General features: G+C 47.0%; 4 protein-coding genes across 6 annotated transcripts in view; 2 read left to right on the top strand and 2 right to left on the bottom strand.

Moving 5' to 3' along the window:
- LOC128444271 (NACHT, LRR and PYD domains-containing protein 12-like) overlaps nt 1-17286 on the top strand; it is a 330858-nt gene that overhangs the window by 236539 nt on the left and 77033 nt on the right. Inside the window, exon 17 of the mRNA XM_053426645.1 lies at nt 1944-2117. Coding sequence (XP_053282620.1) covers nt 1944-2117 — 174 coding nt within the window. The remainder of the gene's footprint in view (nt 1-1943; nt 2118-17286) is intronic.
- Nucleotides 1-17286, bottom strand: part of LOC128444291 (zinc finger protein 277) — a 49489-nt gene that overhangs the window by 14864 nt on the left and 17339 nt on the right. The window lies entirely within an intron of this gene.
- On the bottom strand, nt 13608-15239 carry LOC128444302 (zinc finger protein 277). 2 transcript variants are annotated; one of them, XM_053426703.1, is made up of 3 exons: nt 15101-15239; nt 14210-14912; nt 13608-14091 (listed from the first exon to the last, which is right to left on the bottom strand). In XM_053426703.1, the coding sequence occupies exons 2-3, from the start codon at nt 14425-14427 to the stop codon at nt 13911-13913; spliced, it is 399 nt and encodes a 132-aa protein (XP_053282678.1). In that variant the 5' UTR covers nt 14428-14912; nt 15101-15239; the 3' UTR covers nt 13608-13910. The 2 variants fall into 2 exon arrangements, with proteins under 2 accessions (XP_053282678.1, XP_053282677.1); XM_053426702.1 differs by having other exon boundaries at nt 14210-15227.
- Nucleotides 14143-16872, top strand: LOC128444300 (spatacsin). The gene is made up of 3 exons (XM_053426699.1): nt 14143-15541; nt 15860-16025; nt 16310-16872. Exons 1-3 carry the CDS (start codon nt 15461-15463, stop codon nt 16528-16530), a joined length of 468 nt encoding a protein of 155 aa, XP_053282674.1. The 5' UTR covers nt 14143-15460; the 3' UTR covers nt 16531-16872.

The raw sequence follows: 17286 nt of genomic DNA, 5'->3' as shown, positions 1-17286 counted from the left end.
AAATCAGTCTACTGCTTTGTTCATCTGAGCGTTCAGGAGTTTCTGGCTGCAGTCTACATGTTCCACTGTTACACCAAGAGGAACACAGAAAAACTCAACAACTTCTTGGGAACATATGGGAACAGAGACAGAACCTTCTCCCTGGATGACCTCCTGAAGAGAACCATGGAGAAATCCCTCACCAGTACAAATGGTCATCTGGACCTGTTTGTTCGCTTCCTTCACGGCCTCAGTCTGGAGTCCAACCAGAGAGTCTTAGGAGACCTGCTGGGTCAGAGAGAGAACAATCCAAAGTTCATCCAGAGAGTCTCAGGATGGCTGCTGGGTCGGACAGAGAACAATCCAGAGATCATCCAGAGAGTCATCTACAACCTGAAGAAGATGAAGAGTGATGACATTTCTCCTGACAGAAGCATCAACATCTTCCACTGTCTGACTGAGATGAACGACCACTCAGTTCATCAGCAGATGAAACAGTTCCTGACGTCAGAGAACAGATCAAAGGAGAAACTCTCTGAGATCCACTGCTCAGCTCTGGCCTACATGCTGCAGATGTCAGAGGAGGTTCTGGATGAGTTGGACCTGGAGAAGTTCAACACATCAGACCAGGGTCGATGGAGACTGATCCCAGCTGTGAGGAACTGCAGGAAGGCTGTGTGAGTCCAGACATGATCAATAACATGTTCAATCAGTGGAGATGAGTCGTTCTTCAAATACACACATACGACCATGTGGGGTGCAAGGGAGGTTATTGTACATTCTGTGTATATATATCTATATAGATATAGATATCTATATCTATCTGAGCAAGTAGCTAGCACTGTGTTTGTCCTCCACCACCAACCAGTGCAGTGTCCGTCCCTCCAGGTTCCTGACATGTTGACTTCACAACAATATGAGGTCACTGTGACCTTTGACCTTTGACCACTGAAATCTAATCAGTTTGTCTTTGAGTTAAATGTGAAGAAATCCCCTGAAGACAGACTTGAGACATCATGTTCAAGAGGCCATGAACATGTTCTGGGACCTTGACCTTTGACCTCTGACCACCTGATTCTAATGAGTTCCTCTGTTAGTCTGAATGAATGCTTGAACCAAATCTGAAAGGATTCTCTTGAGGAGTTTTTAACAAAGAGGGGATTTACCAGGGTGAGGGTCACATGATCACGTTTTGTATGAATGTTGTGTTTTCTGATTTAATTCTCACAGATTTGATATTTTCTTTAATTACAGACTCGATCGTTGTGTCCTCTCAGAGACTCACTGTGAAGTCGTGGCCTCAGCTCTGAAGTCAGACCCCTCACATCTGAGAGAACTGAATCTGAGTGGAAACAAGCTGCAGGATTCAGGAGTGAAGCTGCTGTGTTCTGGACTGGAGAGTCCAAACTGTCGACTGGAGACTCTGAGGTCCTTAAATCCTTCTTCACTTTTCAGACTTTCTTTCTTATTGGCTCATTATTTATTTAAATTGTCTCAGTTCTGCTCTGCTCACTGTCCCTCAGTCATCTGTCACTCACCCAGCCTGTCAGTCACGTCCACCTCATCAACTCCATTCACCTGCACTCACCTGCTCCTGATCACTAAGAAAGTGTCAGTAAATAACATGTGGACTGAGGCCGAGCACTCGTCCTCCTCAGGTTTTCAAAATAAAACACATTCTGATTGAAACACGTTGGACAGTTGATAAGTATAGAAACAAACAGGAAGTGACATCAGGAGCCATCTCTACTTTAAACAGTGTTTAATTACACAAACCTGCTCAGTGACCAACACACAGAGAAGAAGCTGATGAATGAAACAATGGTCCAACATGTCTGATCTGATATTTATCTTCAGGTCACAGACTGGACTGAGGTCAGCAGCATGTTGAGAGTCTGTGTTGACATGATGACGATCCACAACAACAGGAGGACACATTCTAATATTCATATTTCTTTATCCAGGTTGATGAACTGCAGTCTGTCAGAGATCAGCTGTTCTTCTCTGGCTTCAGCTCTGAGGTCAAACCCCTCTCATCTGAGAGAACTGGATCTGAGTATCAACAACCTGCAGGACTCAGCAGTGAAGGAGCTGTGTGGTTTTCTACAGAGTCCAACCTGTCGACTGGAGACTCTGAGGTCAGTTCACTGACTGACTTTTGTAGATCTCGTATCTATAAAACTGCATTTATACACAATTCATCATTTCATTCTAAGTTAACATAATTCCTCTTCATACATAACTTGAATCCATTCATTAATTAATCTGTGACATTTTAAATATTCAGCTACTTGTTAAAACACTGAGTTTAGTTCTGGATTTCCTAAACTGATCTGCAGGACAGAGACCGGGTCCAAATAATCTATTTGTACTGAATCAGGACTCGTTTTTAGTCCAACATGTCTGATTTCATATTTATCTTCCATGTTATGAGTCTGTGCTGACATGAATATGTGTCTGTTATTTTCACACATGAACTCAGTTTAATTTACAGTTAAGTTTTATTCTTTATCCAGGTTGTGGAGCTGCAGTCTGTCAGAGATCAGCTGTTCTTCTCTGGCTTCAGCTCTGAGGTCAAACCCCTCTCATCTGAGAAAACTGGATCTGGGTAGAAACAACCTGCAGGACTCAGCAGTGAAGGAACTTCTTGATCTACAGCAGAGTCCAACCTGTCGACTGGAGGATCTGAGGTCAGTAGATGGTTGGAGTCAGTCCACGCTGCTTTCATCAGTATTTTACTAAACACAGTCAGTATCACAGATCCAGGGTCTGTGCTACCAAGCAGGATTTGTGGTTATCAGGTTAACTTCAGGTTTAGTTTTTTCAGTTCTACGAAGCTCGTCCACTTCTTAACCAGGTCAATCACCATGGTAACTTCTGATGAACAGCTAACCTGCTCCCGGTTAAGTTGGAGATCAACCCGTATAGAAGCTCCGCCCACTGACCACAGTGACTCTACACTGTTGTGTGGTGCACACTCTCCTTAAAGGGACGGATAAGAGAAGTTTAAATCAACGTCTGGTTGGTTCAGTTGATCTCTAACTCACCCAGAACATCTCAATGTCTCCAGACTCATCCTGTCACCAAAACAGCAGGGGTCTGATTTATAAAGGGCTGCTTAGGATTTCTAAAAGTGTGCGTACGCAAAAGCTAATTCCGATTCATAAAACTGTGCGCACTCACACCTGAACGCAATTAAATGATGCTCCTGACCAATGGGTTTCCACCGTGAGTCCTGATGGAGGCTTCATCAAGAGATGTGAAGAGGAAGTGAAACTTTCTGACACTGACATCGAGGTGTTCGTTAGTGAGGTGAAGAGCGACTTTATGGAACAGCAGTGATGTCACTAATAAAGAAAACACACTGACACTCTGCCGCTGCTGTGGATAACACAATGTGTGGATAACACAATGTGTGAGATCAGAAATCACTGAACCCTCTCTTCCTCCTCGTCCTTCATTCACATGCACACATCACACTGAACCCTGCACCACTGTCAGAACAGTATTTATTTATTTTGAGCATCGGACCGACTCCCTCACATCAGTGGATCCTCACCTCCACTGGGACATTATTTGGAAAATGTCTTCACTTCTTATAAGTGATCTCCTGTGCGCTCTGTGGCACGGTCATGTTCACTGCAGTGATCTGATGAGACACACACAGTGTTAGAAGATATAATTAAAAACTATTAATGACTCGGTTCTGTAACTCCGCGAGCAAAACTAAGCTGTTGGTTTAAATGATGAAGTGGATCAATAATCTGCTTCAGGTCACCACCTCATGTCTGCGTCGCCACTTTCCCGTCTCACGCATGAGTCAAGTTCGTTTTTATGAATCCCAATTTTGGTGTGAGAAGTGAGGTACGCACGTTTCAGACCCTGATAACCTCAGTCAGCTTCCTGAAGACAGGTCCATGTGTGTGTCCTCAGAGACAGTGAGACAGTGTGTGTCCTCAGAGTCAGTGTGTGTCCTCAGAGTCATTGAGACAGTGTGTGTCCTCAGAGACAGTGTGTGTCCTCAGAGACAGTGAGTTAGTGTGTGTCCTCAGAGTCAGTGAGACAGTGTGTGTCCTCAGAGACAGTGTGTGTCCTCAGAGACAGTGAGTTAGTGTGTGTCCTCAGAGACAGTGAGACAGTGTGTGTCCTCAGAGTCAGTGTGTGTCCTCAGAGTCATTGAGACAGTGTGTGTCCTCAGAGACAGTGTGTGTCCTCAGAGACAGTGAGTTAGTGTGTGTCCTCAGAGTCAGTGAGACAGTGTGTGTCCTCAGAGACAGTGTGTGTCCTCAGAGACAGTGAGTTAGTGTGTGTCCTCAGAGACAGTGAGACAGTGTGTGTCCTCAGAGTCAGTGTGTGTCCTCAGAGTCATTGAGACAGTGTGTGTCCTCAGAGACAGTGTGTGTCCTCAGAGACAGTGAGTTAGTGTGTGTCCTCAGAGACAGTGAGTCAGTGTGTGTCCTCAGAGACAGTGAGACAGTGTGTGTCCTCAGAGACAGTGAGACAGTGTGTGTCTTCTTGTCTTCCACTCGTCTTGTTAGTAAACAACAGATTCAGATCTCGTGGCCTCGAGTTATTTATCTCGTTCACACGTTATTATGTCGTGGTCACGTAATATATTTTGACCAGATGCCACCAGGGGGCGCTGTAACTTACACAAGCTGGACCACAGCTGACAGCCTCACACGAGGGACAGAGACGGTGTCGTCTTCATCTGATCTGAGACAGTTTGTCCTCTCACTTCATCAGTGAATAACTGATCAGGTGGATCTTTGTCACAGCTCTGAGATCAGTGGGACTGAAGCCTCTCCTCATCACATGGTAACCAGGAGCTCTTTATACAGAGCAGAACCTCTGCTGAGGTCCATCTGTCTCCTCTGGTCCCAGTTTGTCAGAAGCAGATGTTCATCAACACACAGTGAAACATGGCTTCACCTGTAACAGCTGTGGCATCACAAGGGGGCGGGTTGTAGAGGGGCATTATGTGCCTCACTCTGGGAGTTGCTACCTCCCCACAAGATGGCTGCCGGGAGGACTGCATCTCCCAGAAGGCACTGCTGGGGGAGGTGCCAAGGTCTCCCTCATTAAAGCCGGAGCTCAGGTTTGCGGGGAGGAGAGGAGAACAAAGGAGTGGAGGCCACCACACAGCAGGGAGCCGGAGAAGGAGACCTGGACTAAGAGGTTGTGGAAAGGAACCCCCTGAGAAAGGAGTGGACGGAGGACTTATAATTAGACTTTGAGGAACTTGATGTTTTGCCTCCGGAGACACTTTTTGTGAACTTAATAAACCAGAATTGGTTTGAAACCTTTTGTAAGACTTCTCTTTGCTTCTGTGACGCACTGCCCTACTCCCTTTTTTAGTGGTTAAACCAACTGTGATACCACACAGCAGTAAATCCACCTCTCAGGTGTCCACTCTGCACTTTGACATGCAGAGGACACACACTGAGCTCTTAGCGTGTTCATTCCAACACGTGAACATGAAGCAGAGAGGAAGCTGCTCCACCTCTGAACAGCACTGAAGTCCCTGCTGCTCTTTCTACTGGATGAGCTGCATCACTGACTCACAGCTGATGAAGTGAGTCTCTGTGACACTGATGTCTTCTTCTCTCAACAGGTGGAGGTTGAATGACTGGAGCTGAGTGTGAAGAGGACAGTGTGAAGAGGACAGTGTGAAGAGGACAGTGTGTGTGGACGGAGGCTGAGCTGTGTCCTGAGGATCCAGAGGCTGAAGCAGCAGCAGCTTGTGTGTAGTCTCCAATCTACACAACCCCTAATCTGCATGTGTTTGTGAGATGAAGCCGGAGCACCTGGAGAAAACACGGGGAGAACATGCAGACTCCACACAGGAAGACCCCATCTGAACCGGATTCAAACCAGCAACCTTCCTGCCCCGATTGTGTTTATTCACATGAAGAATGTGTTTATTGAAATGACACAACACAAGCAGAATATATAAACCCTCTATAAAGAGTCACATACAGTGTGTTTAAGTTTGTCTTTATTATTGTCCACCTTTGTCCCTCAGTGTGTCTCCATGTGTGTAGAACCACATTCTGTGTATATGTTTGTTTAAGATCTTAAAGTTCCTGGATTCACGTCACAAATTGATTTAGTTCAACACAAAGCTCAACACATTGAAATCACTTTGTGTTTAAAATCAGAGTTTTGTCTTTGACACAAAAGATCAAAACTCTGGACTTAAAAATGGGACGTTTTCATTTGTACATCAGGTGCAGAGCGGTGGTGGCTTTTCTACTTTTGACCCACAGGTGGCGCTGCAGTATAACAGCAGCACATCCCAGTCAAAGCCTTTATATTCAGTCTATGAGTCAAACACATGGATCATTTCCTCTGTGACAAACCAGATGTAACGAGAAGAAAAACATCTCAGAGAGAAAAGTTCTGTTTCTACTTGTCTCTGCTTTAATGCTCAATAAACATCCTTCCACCGACTTCACTGGAATCATGACTCAGCTTTTCTTTCCTCTTCAAACAAACTGGTGGAAACATCTCGTCCTTGGTGCAGGTAAAAGAACAAAATCACCAGTTTGACATAATGGAAACCAGCAGAAGAAAAGTGAATGAGACATTTACAGAATGAAGAAGAGTCGATGAAGAGCAGAGCATCTTTAAGTCTCTGAGGAAACTGTTTAATAAACATTTTACATATTTAATAGAAAACTGACCTGAGGACGTTTCATACAAACCCTAACCCACTAATAAGGAAAAGTTTGTGCTCATAATGAAATTCTACATCTGATCAATATGTCTCAATATAAACAGCCTGACAGCTGATCAATACATTTATTATGGATTATTTATCAGTGGATTTCATTCATTCACCATCACATCCAGTTGATGCACATTCCTCAACCTCTGCTCTGGTTTCAGGTTCGAGAGGATTTGTGGGAAAAGTCTCTGAAGTTCAGATGAAGATGATATTTATGTTTAGTAGAAGCAGTTTGAGATGAGATGGTGAAAGATCTTCGGTCCAGAAGGAGAAGAGCTCCAGACAGAACCACTTCTCCTCCCGGGGTTTATTCTCATTATATGAACGTTTTCTTCAACGTGGAACAAATCTGAATCCTCCTGTTGTTCTCCTCTCTGACTCAACGTGGGAGGATTTGTCTTCACTTTGTGCTGCGTGACTTTAAATGGAATATTAAAATAAAATGTCCCTTTCATTGAATATATTGAAAACATATAGAACAGAACTCCATGTGTTTATCTGTTCAGTGTTTCTACCTGAAGTTCTTTGCTCTGTTTTCTCCTCACGGATCATTAAACTCTTGTCTTTTTCAGATTTCCATGCTGGAGATTTACAACGACACCTTGAACGACCTTTTGACCCAAAGCGCCGGCGCCGCTCTGGACATTCGAGGGAAGTCGGAGTCGGTCCCGGGACTCACGCAGATCCGGGTCCGGACCGAGGAGGACATCCTCAGCTTCATGGAGACGGGAGAGAAGATCAGGAAGATCTCCTCCACCAAGATGAACACTCAGAGGTTCTGCAGATCCACTTTGCACCAACATGGAATCACAAGTTTGATCTGTTGTCACTCTTCCTCCTCTTCAGTTCTCGCTCTCACCTGGTGGTGGCGCTGGAGGTGGAGGGTTCAGACCAGGTCTCGGGTCTGGCGGCACACTGACCCTGAGGGTCAGAGGCTGGTGGAGGCAGCCGCCATCAATAAGTCTCTGACGGCACTGGGACAGGTAGTGCCACACACTGGGACCTCACTGGTCTGATGCTGGAAATCAAATCAATACTTAGTGTGAAGAAGTAGAGTCCTCCTCACCTCCTCCTGTCCACATGTCTGATGTCCTCTGTCGTCCCTGAGGAGCATGAACATCTTGTTATTTGTCCCTCAGGTGTTCAGAGCTCTGAAGAGCAACGTCCTCCACGTCCCGTTCAGGAACTCCAAGCTCCCCCACCTCCTGCAGCCCGGCCTCAGAGGGGACGCCAAGGTACAGACACGATCTACCACAGACACACATTCTACCACAGACACATCCTACCACAGACAAGTTCTACCACAGACACATTCTGCCACAGACAAGTTCTACCACAGACACATTCTACCACAGACAAGTTCTACCACAGACACATTCTACCACAGACAAGTTCTACCACAGACACATTCTACCACAGACACATTCTACCACAGACACATATTCTACCACAGACACATATTCTACCACAGACACGTTCTACCACAGACACACATTCTACCACAGACACATTCTACCACAGACAAGTTCTACCACAGACACATTCTACCACAGACACATTCTACCACAGACACATATTCTACCACAGACACACATTCTGCCACAGACACATTCTACCACAGACACATATTCTACCACAGACACATATTCTACCACAGACACGTTCTACCACAGACACGTTCTACCACAGACAAGTTCTACCACAGACACACATTCTACCACAGACACACATTCTACCACAGACACACATTCTACCACAGACACACATTCTACCACAGACACATTCTACCACAGACAAGTTCTACCACAGACAAGTTCTACCACAGACACATTCTACCACAGACACATTCTACCACATGTGGTATGATGAAATAATAGTGTAAGGGATGCTTTTATTTTGTAGTAACAGGATGTGAAGGGAGACCTGGGGGAGGCTGATGGACAGACCGGTAACATGCACACGGGTGTTCTGCTGTTAATAAGGTTTAATAAAGACTGACTTCGAAAAGTCGCTGTACGAACCTCATTATAACCATAACTTGACATGGTGTCAGAACTGGGCGACTTGTAAGCAAAAAAAAAAAGAAGGTGAGGAGAAAGTATCGTTTTGGCGGAGGAATAGGAGACAACCCGGCAGATATGGCGCAACCTACACCAACTGCTACGTTCACAATACAACCTCCAGAGCCATTCGACTTTACCAAGAATGGGAGCGTTGGATTAGGAGATTCGACCGCTTTCGGCTTGCAAGCAATTTAAACGCGACGTCAGAGGAAAACCAGCTAAACACGTTAGTGTATTGCATGGGCGATGAAGCTGAAGAGGTGCTAAGGGGGCTAACGCTAACTGCAGATGAGAGGAATAAGTACACGGATGTCAAGGCGGGCTTTGATACATTTTTTGTGCCTAAAAAGAATGTCATATACGAAAGAGCCAAGTTCAATCTGCGTGTGCAACTGCCGGGAGAAACAGTGGATTCCTTCATCACTGCACTATACGGATTAGCTGAACACTGCAACTATGGACTGTTACAGAAAGAGCTGATCCGCGACAGGTTAGTGGTCGGGCTGAGAAACGTCTCATTGTCAGAAAAGCTACAGCTAGACAGAGACCTAACACTTGAAACTGCTATAACAAAGACAAGACAGTATGAAGAAGTTAGAAGGCAGCAGTCTGACTTAAGAGGAGAAAATGGCGGTGCTAGCCAGTGTTCAAATGTTGACGCAGTGCATGCTAAAAGCTACAGAAAGCCCGAATTTCCCTTTAAGCCTCAGCCACAAGCACAAACACCAAGCAGCTATAAAGCTAATGCATGGCCACAGCCAGGACCAAAAGCATGATATAGATGCGGAAAAATGCCCTTACATAGACAATCAGAATGCCCTGCTACAGATGCTGTGTGTCACAACTGTGGCAAAAAGGGACATTATGGCAAAGTGTGCAGAAGCAGTGCAACATCTCTGAATGCTGTCACTACAGAGGAAGAAGAGAGCTTTTTCCTGGGAGCCGTGGATACTGGAAAAGACCCGTGGACAGTGCAGTTACAAGTACGACAAAAAAACGTGTGCTTTAGAATAGATACTGGTGCTGATGTCACCGCCCTGCCAGCCAAGGTGTACCATGACCTTACAGGGGGGCATGATGTGAGGCGTCTGGCAGTGCCGACACGCCCATTGGTTGGGCCAGGTGGCAATGTGCTCTCTGTCCTAGGTGTTGCCAGAGAAACACTACGCAGAGGCAAAAAGACAGCCACAGAGGACATTTATGTGGTAAAAGACCTGCACACTGCACTGTTGGTAAGGCCTGCCATAGAACAGCTCCAGCTTGTGTGCAGGGTTGACAGCATCACCATGGACTCAGTGAAACATCTGTATCCGAAACTGTGTAGCGGCTTGGGTCTTGTTCGGAGGCCATATGCAATTAAATTAAAGCCAGAGGCTGTGCCCTTCTCTCTCCACACACCACGCAGAGTTCCTCTGCCGCTTATGGGAAAAGTGAGGGAGGAGATAGACCGTATGGAGAAGATGGGCGTAATCACCAAGATTGAGGAGCCGACTGATTGGTGCGCCGGGATGGTGGTGGTGCCTAAAAAAGCAGGCAATGTCCGCATTTGTGTGGATTTCACAAGGATGAATGAATCAGTATGCAGAGAAAAGTTTATCCTGCCTTCTGTCGAGCACACTCTGGGCATGCTAGCTGGGGCAACAGTTTTTAGCAAATTAGATGCTAACATGGGCTTTTGGCAAGTACCATTGACAACAGAGTCTTCCAAATACACCACCTTCATCACGCCTTTTGGGCGCTACTATTTTAACCGGCTACCCTTCGGCATAGCTTCAGCCCCAGAGCACTTTCAAAGGATTATGATAACAGAAGTGACCGGTGGCCTGCAGGGGGTACTGTGTCACATGGATGACATCCTGGTCTGGGGACAGACACAGGACGAGCACGATATGCGGCTGCATGCGGTGCTAAAGAAGGCACAAAAGGCCGGCATTACGCTCAACATGGACAAATGTGAGCTCTCACGCCACACAGTCAGATTCCTGGGTCATTTCAGCAGATGGAGTGAAACCAGATCCTGAGAAGACGAGAGCAGTCCAAGAGATGGATGCACCCAAAAACGTCAGCGAACTCAGGAGTTTCCTGGGTATGGTCAATCAGCTGGGCCGCTTCTTGCCTAACTTGGCTGAAAAAGACAAAGTGCTACGAGACCTGCTGTCCAAGAAGAACCACTGGTACTGGGGGACAGAGCAGCAGGCCGCCTTTGATCAGTTAAAAACAGAGCTGTCATCCACACCGGTGCTCGCACTATACAACCCAAACAGTGCACTAAAAATCTCTGCTGATGCCTCTTCCTTTGGCCTGGGGGCAGTCCTGCTGCAGAAGAGCGATGCCATGTGGTCTCCTGTGGCATATGCGTCCAGGTCAATGTCACCAACAGAGCAGCGCTATGCTCAAGTAGAGAAGGAGGCATTGGCTGCAACATGGGCTTGTGAAAGGTTCAGCTGTTTCATTCTGGGCAGACCATTCGAGCTGGAAACTGACCATAAGCCGTTGCTGAGTCTGCTGGGAGGGAAAGCTTTGGATGACCTCCCACCAAGAATTCAAAGATTTAGGATGCGACTCATGAGGTACAACTATACAGTCAATCATGTCCCTGGCAAAAGCCTGTGGACAGCCGACACCTTATCTCGTGCTCCTATGAGAGCCGCAAGAGCACACACAGATGCAAGCCTACTAGAGGACACCAACATCTATGTAGACTCTGTCATCAGCAACATTCCTGTCAGTGGAGATTATCTAAGTAGCCTACGTGAGCACCTGAAGGTAGACAGCACATGCTCTGCTCTGATACAGTACTGCACAGACGGCTGGCCAGACAAAAGCCAACTACAGGGAGAGCTGAGACATTACTGGGCTGATAAAGCAGTGCTGACTGTGCACGATGGACTTCTGCTGCGGGGCACGAGGCTCGTCATTCCATCTGCCTTACAAGGTGATGTGCTGCAGAGACTACATGAGGGACACCTGGGGGTTACAAAGTGCAGGTGCCGGGCCAAACAGACAGTATGGTGGCCAGGACTCAGCGGCCAGCTGAATGACATGGTGCTGAAATGTAGAACCTGCATTCAAGAGAGACGGAACGTCAAAGAGCCACTGTTGCCAACGGAGATGCCAGACAGACCCTGGCAAACCTTGGGAGCTGACCTGCTCACGCTGAAAGGCAAGTCCTATCTACTAGTAGTAGATTATTTCTCAAGGTATGTGGAAATTGCGCTGTTGGCACCCACAAGGTCCACAGATGTGGTAGTGCACCTGAAGTCCATGTTTTCTCGTCATGGAATTTGTGAATTTCTTAAAAGTGACAATGGGCCCCAGTTTTCTGGTAGCCACTTTAAAGCCTTTGCAGCAGACTATGGCTTTGTGCACATCACGAGCAGCCCCAAGTTTCCTCAGAGCAATGGGGAGGCGGAACGTGCGGTGCAAACCGTGAAAAACCTGCTAACAAAGGCATCAGATCCATATCTTGCCTTGCTGGCCTACAGAGCAACCCCTCTACAGAATGGCTATAGCCCAGCTGAGCTGTTGATGGGGCGCCGCCTCCGCACTACAGTTCCTGCCCTTCCGACCCTGCTGAATCCAGTTTTGCCTGACTACAACGCACTGGAGACCAAAGAAAGGGAGAAGAGGAGGAACGACGCAAGATCCTTCGACAAGAGACACAGAGCGAGAAACCTGGAGCCACTCGTTCCTGGGGAAGATGTGTGGATCACCGATGCACGAGTCCAGGGCACAGTGCTATCTACACACAACACCCCTCGCTCTTATATCGTCCAGGTGCCTCAGGGCACATTGAGGAGGAACCGGCATCACTTGGTGCCACTGAAGACCAACAGTGGGGTAGTCGACGCTGATGAGTCACCGGGGGGAGAAGATTCACTCACACCAGAGCCAGCTCCACCAGTGACAACATCTCCCAGCAGAGAGGGCCCCGCCACAGAGACTGTGCGGACCAGGTGTGGGAGAGAGGTTAGAGAGCCACAGAGACTTGATTGGTGATGTATTGATTTGTTTTCAAAACAAAAACAAAAAAAAACAAAAAAAAAGGGGAAAAAAAAGAGTGAAATGTGATTGTGAAATTGTTCTGCTTTTACATTTACCTGCTTACATTTACCTGAAACCTGAGAGTTTACATTTTGAAGAACACAGCCTGCTAAAGTAACAGTTCATAGTATGGTAAAGTGTAAGTTACTTATTTCTATTTTACATGCTTGATACAGGGACAGATCAGGGACAGGTCTTCCAGCAAAAGGGCACAATAAACCCCTTAAGACCTTCAGAGACAAAGGTAGTCCACCCTTTGTTCTCAAAGAAAGGGAGATGTGGTATGATGGAATAATAGTGTAAGGGATGCTTTTATTTTGTAGTAACAGGATGTGAAGGGAGACCTGGGGGAGGCTGATGGACAGACCGGTAACATGCACACGGGTGTTCTGCTGTTAATAAGGTTTAATAAAGACCGACTTCGAAAAGTCGCTGTACGAACCTCATTATAACCATAACTTGACACCACAGACACATATTCTACCACAGACACATATTCTACCACAGACACATTCTACCACAGACGAAACGATGGTGATATCAGAAGGTTTTATATTTAACTGATGTTTAAGACGTGGGACAAGTGCAGGTTGTTACCAGTTCATATTTCATGAAGTGCTAATATCCCTCAGCATCTCCACAGTGTGTGTGTGTGTGTGTGTGTGTGTGTGTGTGTGTGTGTGTGTGTGTGTGTGTGTGTGTGTGTGTGTGTGTGTGTGTGTGACAGGTTGCTCTCGGGAACATTGCACCAGTGAAGAACCAGTAGAAGACAAACTGACTCTGGACCAGGTTTCAACCTCACGGTTTATTACACAGAATCATATTCATCTCTTTTAGTTTGGTTCTGAATTCTCGTTTGTAAACAGACAAACTTACTGGTTCCACTGGTCTCAGTATTATTTGTACTGAAAGTAATAAAGTTCTTCTGATGACGATCATCCTCTTTATTGACTGAATGAACATTTGTGTGAAGTAAAGTGTTGAAGTTCACGTTCCGGCTGCGTCGGGTCAGTTTGTCTTTTCACAAAGTGCGAGTGAAGAAGAGTCCAGAAGAAAAGAGGAAGACGTCTTCACTCCGCTGTCTGTCCCTCGTCCTAGCTTCTCTTCTTCAGCAGCTGGTTGAGGACGCTGGTCTGTCTCAGGGCTCTGAGGTTGGACACGTCCTCTGCGATCACCGGGACGTCCTCGCCGTGACTCGTCTCCTCACTTTCAGCCTCGTCACTGTCAGATAACGAACACAAGAGGGCGTCGTTCTCATACGTGGGGAAGTAATACCTGAGGAGAGAAGGACCACAGAGACGTTCACTCCTGAGTTCATAAGGATGAAGGAGCAGTGACCCCCCCCACTGGGAAACAACTGAACCATGAAGACATGAACTGGTGTTGGACGCACTGCGGCTGGTCCCAGGTGGACACGTCTGGCAGCTTCATCACGTGACCTGCAGCCGCGATGTGGCGCAGCACGTCGGCTCTGGAGAGGAACTTCCCCTCGCAGCCGTAGCAGCGGCTCTGGTGGATCTGCCTCCGGATGAAGTTCACCAGTTTGACCTGCTGGTAGAACCTGAGGTCTGAGAGGAGCAGACAGCGAGAGGTGAACACAGAGCGTCTCATCAATATTCAAACGTCTGCATTTCAATCTGCATCGTCTGTGAATCTGTGAATCAAGACTCGAGTTCTGATCCGAGTCTGAAGCTTCACGTGTTTCTCTTCAGTTTCTGTGGATCTGGTTGGTTTTGGTTTCACATTGTGATTTAGGGACTGAAGAGTTTCGTGTCCTGCTTCTCTTCTGACTACACGCTGTTGTTGCTTCTCTTGTGTAGAAGAACAAACAGTTGTGTAATCTGTTGAACTGCCTGAAGACAAAGATCTCATGTCACAGATGATGCAGGTTCTGGAGGTTGCTGATGTTTCACTCACTGAGTTCTGTCCTCAGCTTGTGAAGATCGAAGTCGTGTGAGTCCTGAAACAAACAACACAATAACAAAACCCCACAAAGCTTCAGTTGTTGTAAAGCTCACTACACAACAGGAAATCAAATGAAGACTTTCAATGTGGTTTTATCTCTGAACGTCTTCTCACAGTACAAACACTGCAGACTGAGCAGAGGAAGCACAACACAACATTAACACACAAGAAGACAACACTTGATTAAATCTGTTCTAAACTTAACACAATGACCTGACATCTGCAGAGCATCAGCTGTCATTCATGATGTGATCAGTTTCTGATATTGAACAGATGATGAATCAATAATCAAACCCATTGGAACGTGTCTGATTCCTACTTGTCCAGTTTGTTCTGCAGCGTGTCCAGGAACTCGTTGCAGAACACGATGTTGTCCGGGAGTCCGATGCTGAAGGAATGTTCTCGGGCCATGTGGTTCAGCAGAGATGACCTGGAGATGATCAATAAATATAACTGACAGTCTATTTATTTAAAATATCTATTTCTTGATTATTTTTAATATATTCATGTAACATCGGTTCTGCTCTGATGGAAAAAGAAGATTCTTTTATCCGATTTCATAACTTTCTTACTTGAGTCTTATTCATCTCGATGGTCAGATGATTATTAGATCGAATGAACCTGATAATGGTCATTAACGTTCATCTCTCAGGACTGCCCCCTGGTGCTGGTGCTCAGGATGTTCGAGCTGTGTTGTGACTACAGGAATTTCTCCGAGGCCAAAGTGAAGCTGCTGGATTTCCAGAGGACGCTGATCACTGTGAGTTCCACCATCGAGCTGAGGAGACCAACACCATCAGCTCATCACCAGGGTTATTCACAGAATACATTTAGGCTTCAAATCATCATTTTTATTTGATCAAAACACTGACACAGAATCAGTTTGATCATGGATGCAGCTTCAGTGCAGATCAACCAGGTAGGATGAACACAAAGAACGAGGACGACTCACTGATGCAGAAGAAGAATTCTAAAGCATCAACACATGACGAGAGAACACAACATTACAAACACACACGTTCACAACAGACACTGAACTATTCCTTCTTCATCTGTTGCTTTTCCTTTGCCGGTGCAGCTGAGAAACCGTGGGCCGGTGCCCCCTGGTGGACTCCCCCTGCAGTGGGTGGAGAGCCAGGCCTCGGTGCTGCTCCTCACGATGCTGCAGCGCTGCTCCTCCCAGTACGACCTCCACCGCCTGCTGCAGCTCCTGGCCGACGTGGACAAGCTCCTCAAGTCCAACGGTGAGAGTTTAGAACATGTGAGAATGTCTTAGATCAGGAGACGTTTGAATCCACAGTGAATCCCCCCCTCAGCAAAGTGGTTTCCTCCAGCTGGTGAGATGTTCTGACCTCTGATTGGTCGATTAAATCAGGACACGTCACAGTAAATTACATTTTTTTGCTGTAGTCTAGAAACACATCCCTGTTTCAATGGATTTGTTTTGTCCTGGTTGTGTGTTTGTGTCTCCGGTGTGTGTTTGTGTCTCTGGTGTGTGTCTGTGTCTCTGGTGTGTGTCTGTGTGTAGGTCCAGACTTCAGGAAGCTGTCGCGGCTCAGTCAGTTGCTGCAGGGCTCAGACGTCAGCTTGTCTCCCAGGCTGCTTCAGTGCAGTTCACCCTCTGTCCAGCAGGAGGAGTTCCAGGCTGCTGTGGACGCTCTGCAGGCCAGGGGGCGCTACACTCAGGCCAGGAAGGTGGCGCTGCTGGCCGACCTGCCCGTCCACCACCTGCTGCTCAGCCAGGTCTGATGACATCATCGTAATTCACAGACATCTTGTATTTTTATCATCATGATTGACAAGAAACATTTAGATTTGACTTTATACTTCTTAGATTTCCTGAACTTTTACTCCAGATCCACCGTCAGCTCTAAACCACAGACTGTAAATTAGGATGGACGACATGTCAGCTCCCAAAAGTGAACCCAAGACAGCTCGTACGCCCCCTGGTGGCTGGCTGTTAACTCTGATACATAACGTTTGTTTCATCACATTTCTCTCTCTGACTCAGCTCCTTCAGGAAATGAACTCCCAGAAGTCCAAGACAACGTGGAGGAGGTTGGAGACCCGGGTCAGTTTCTGGTGGAGTTGTCAGGAGCAGCTGAAGAGCGACAGCACTGATCCAGGATCAGCCTCCTGTTTCTTCTTGTCGCAGGCTGAAGCCTCAGATTCCTCAGCAGCTGCAGACGTTCAGACGGAGCTGCTGGACGTCCAGGAGCGCTGCCTCCTGCTGGGCCTCGCCGCTCACTGGCTCTCCCAGCTCAGCCCGACTCCCATCGACCAGCTGGAGAGCATGGAGAAGAAGCTTTGGATCAGCCGGGTGCGGCAACACGTCCTCGCCGTGGCCATGGAGCAGGAGAGCGTCTTCAACCTGCCGCCGCCCGCCGTCGCACCGGAAATGAACAAGTATGAAGTTCTCATGAAGGAGTTCTCCTTCTCTAACATATCAGCTCTGAACACGGAGACCTGCCTCCGTCTGGACGGACTCCCGGGTCGCTCCGAGGA

Source organism: Pleuronectes platessa, chromosome 7 (genome assembly GCF_947347685.1).
Source record: "Pleuronectes platessa chromosome 7, fPlePla1.1, whole genome shotgun sequence".
Lineage (NCBI taxonomy): Eukaryota > Metazoa > Chordata > Actinopteri > Pleuronectiformes > Pleuronectidae > Pleuronectes > Pleuronectes platessa.
Note: the sequence above shows the minus strand (reverse complement) of the source record. Positions and strands in the feature narration are given on the sequence as shown.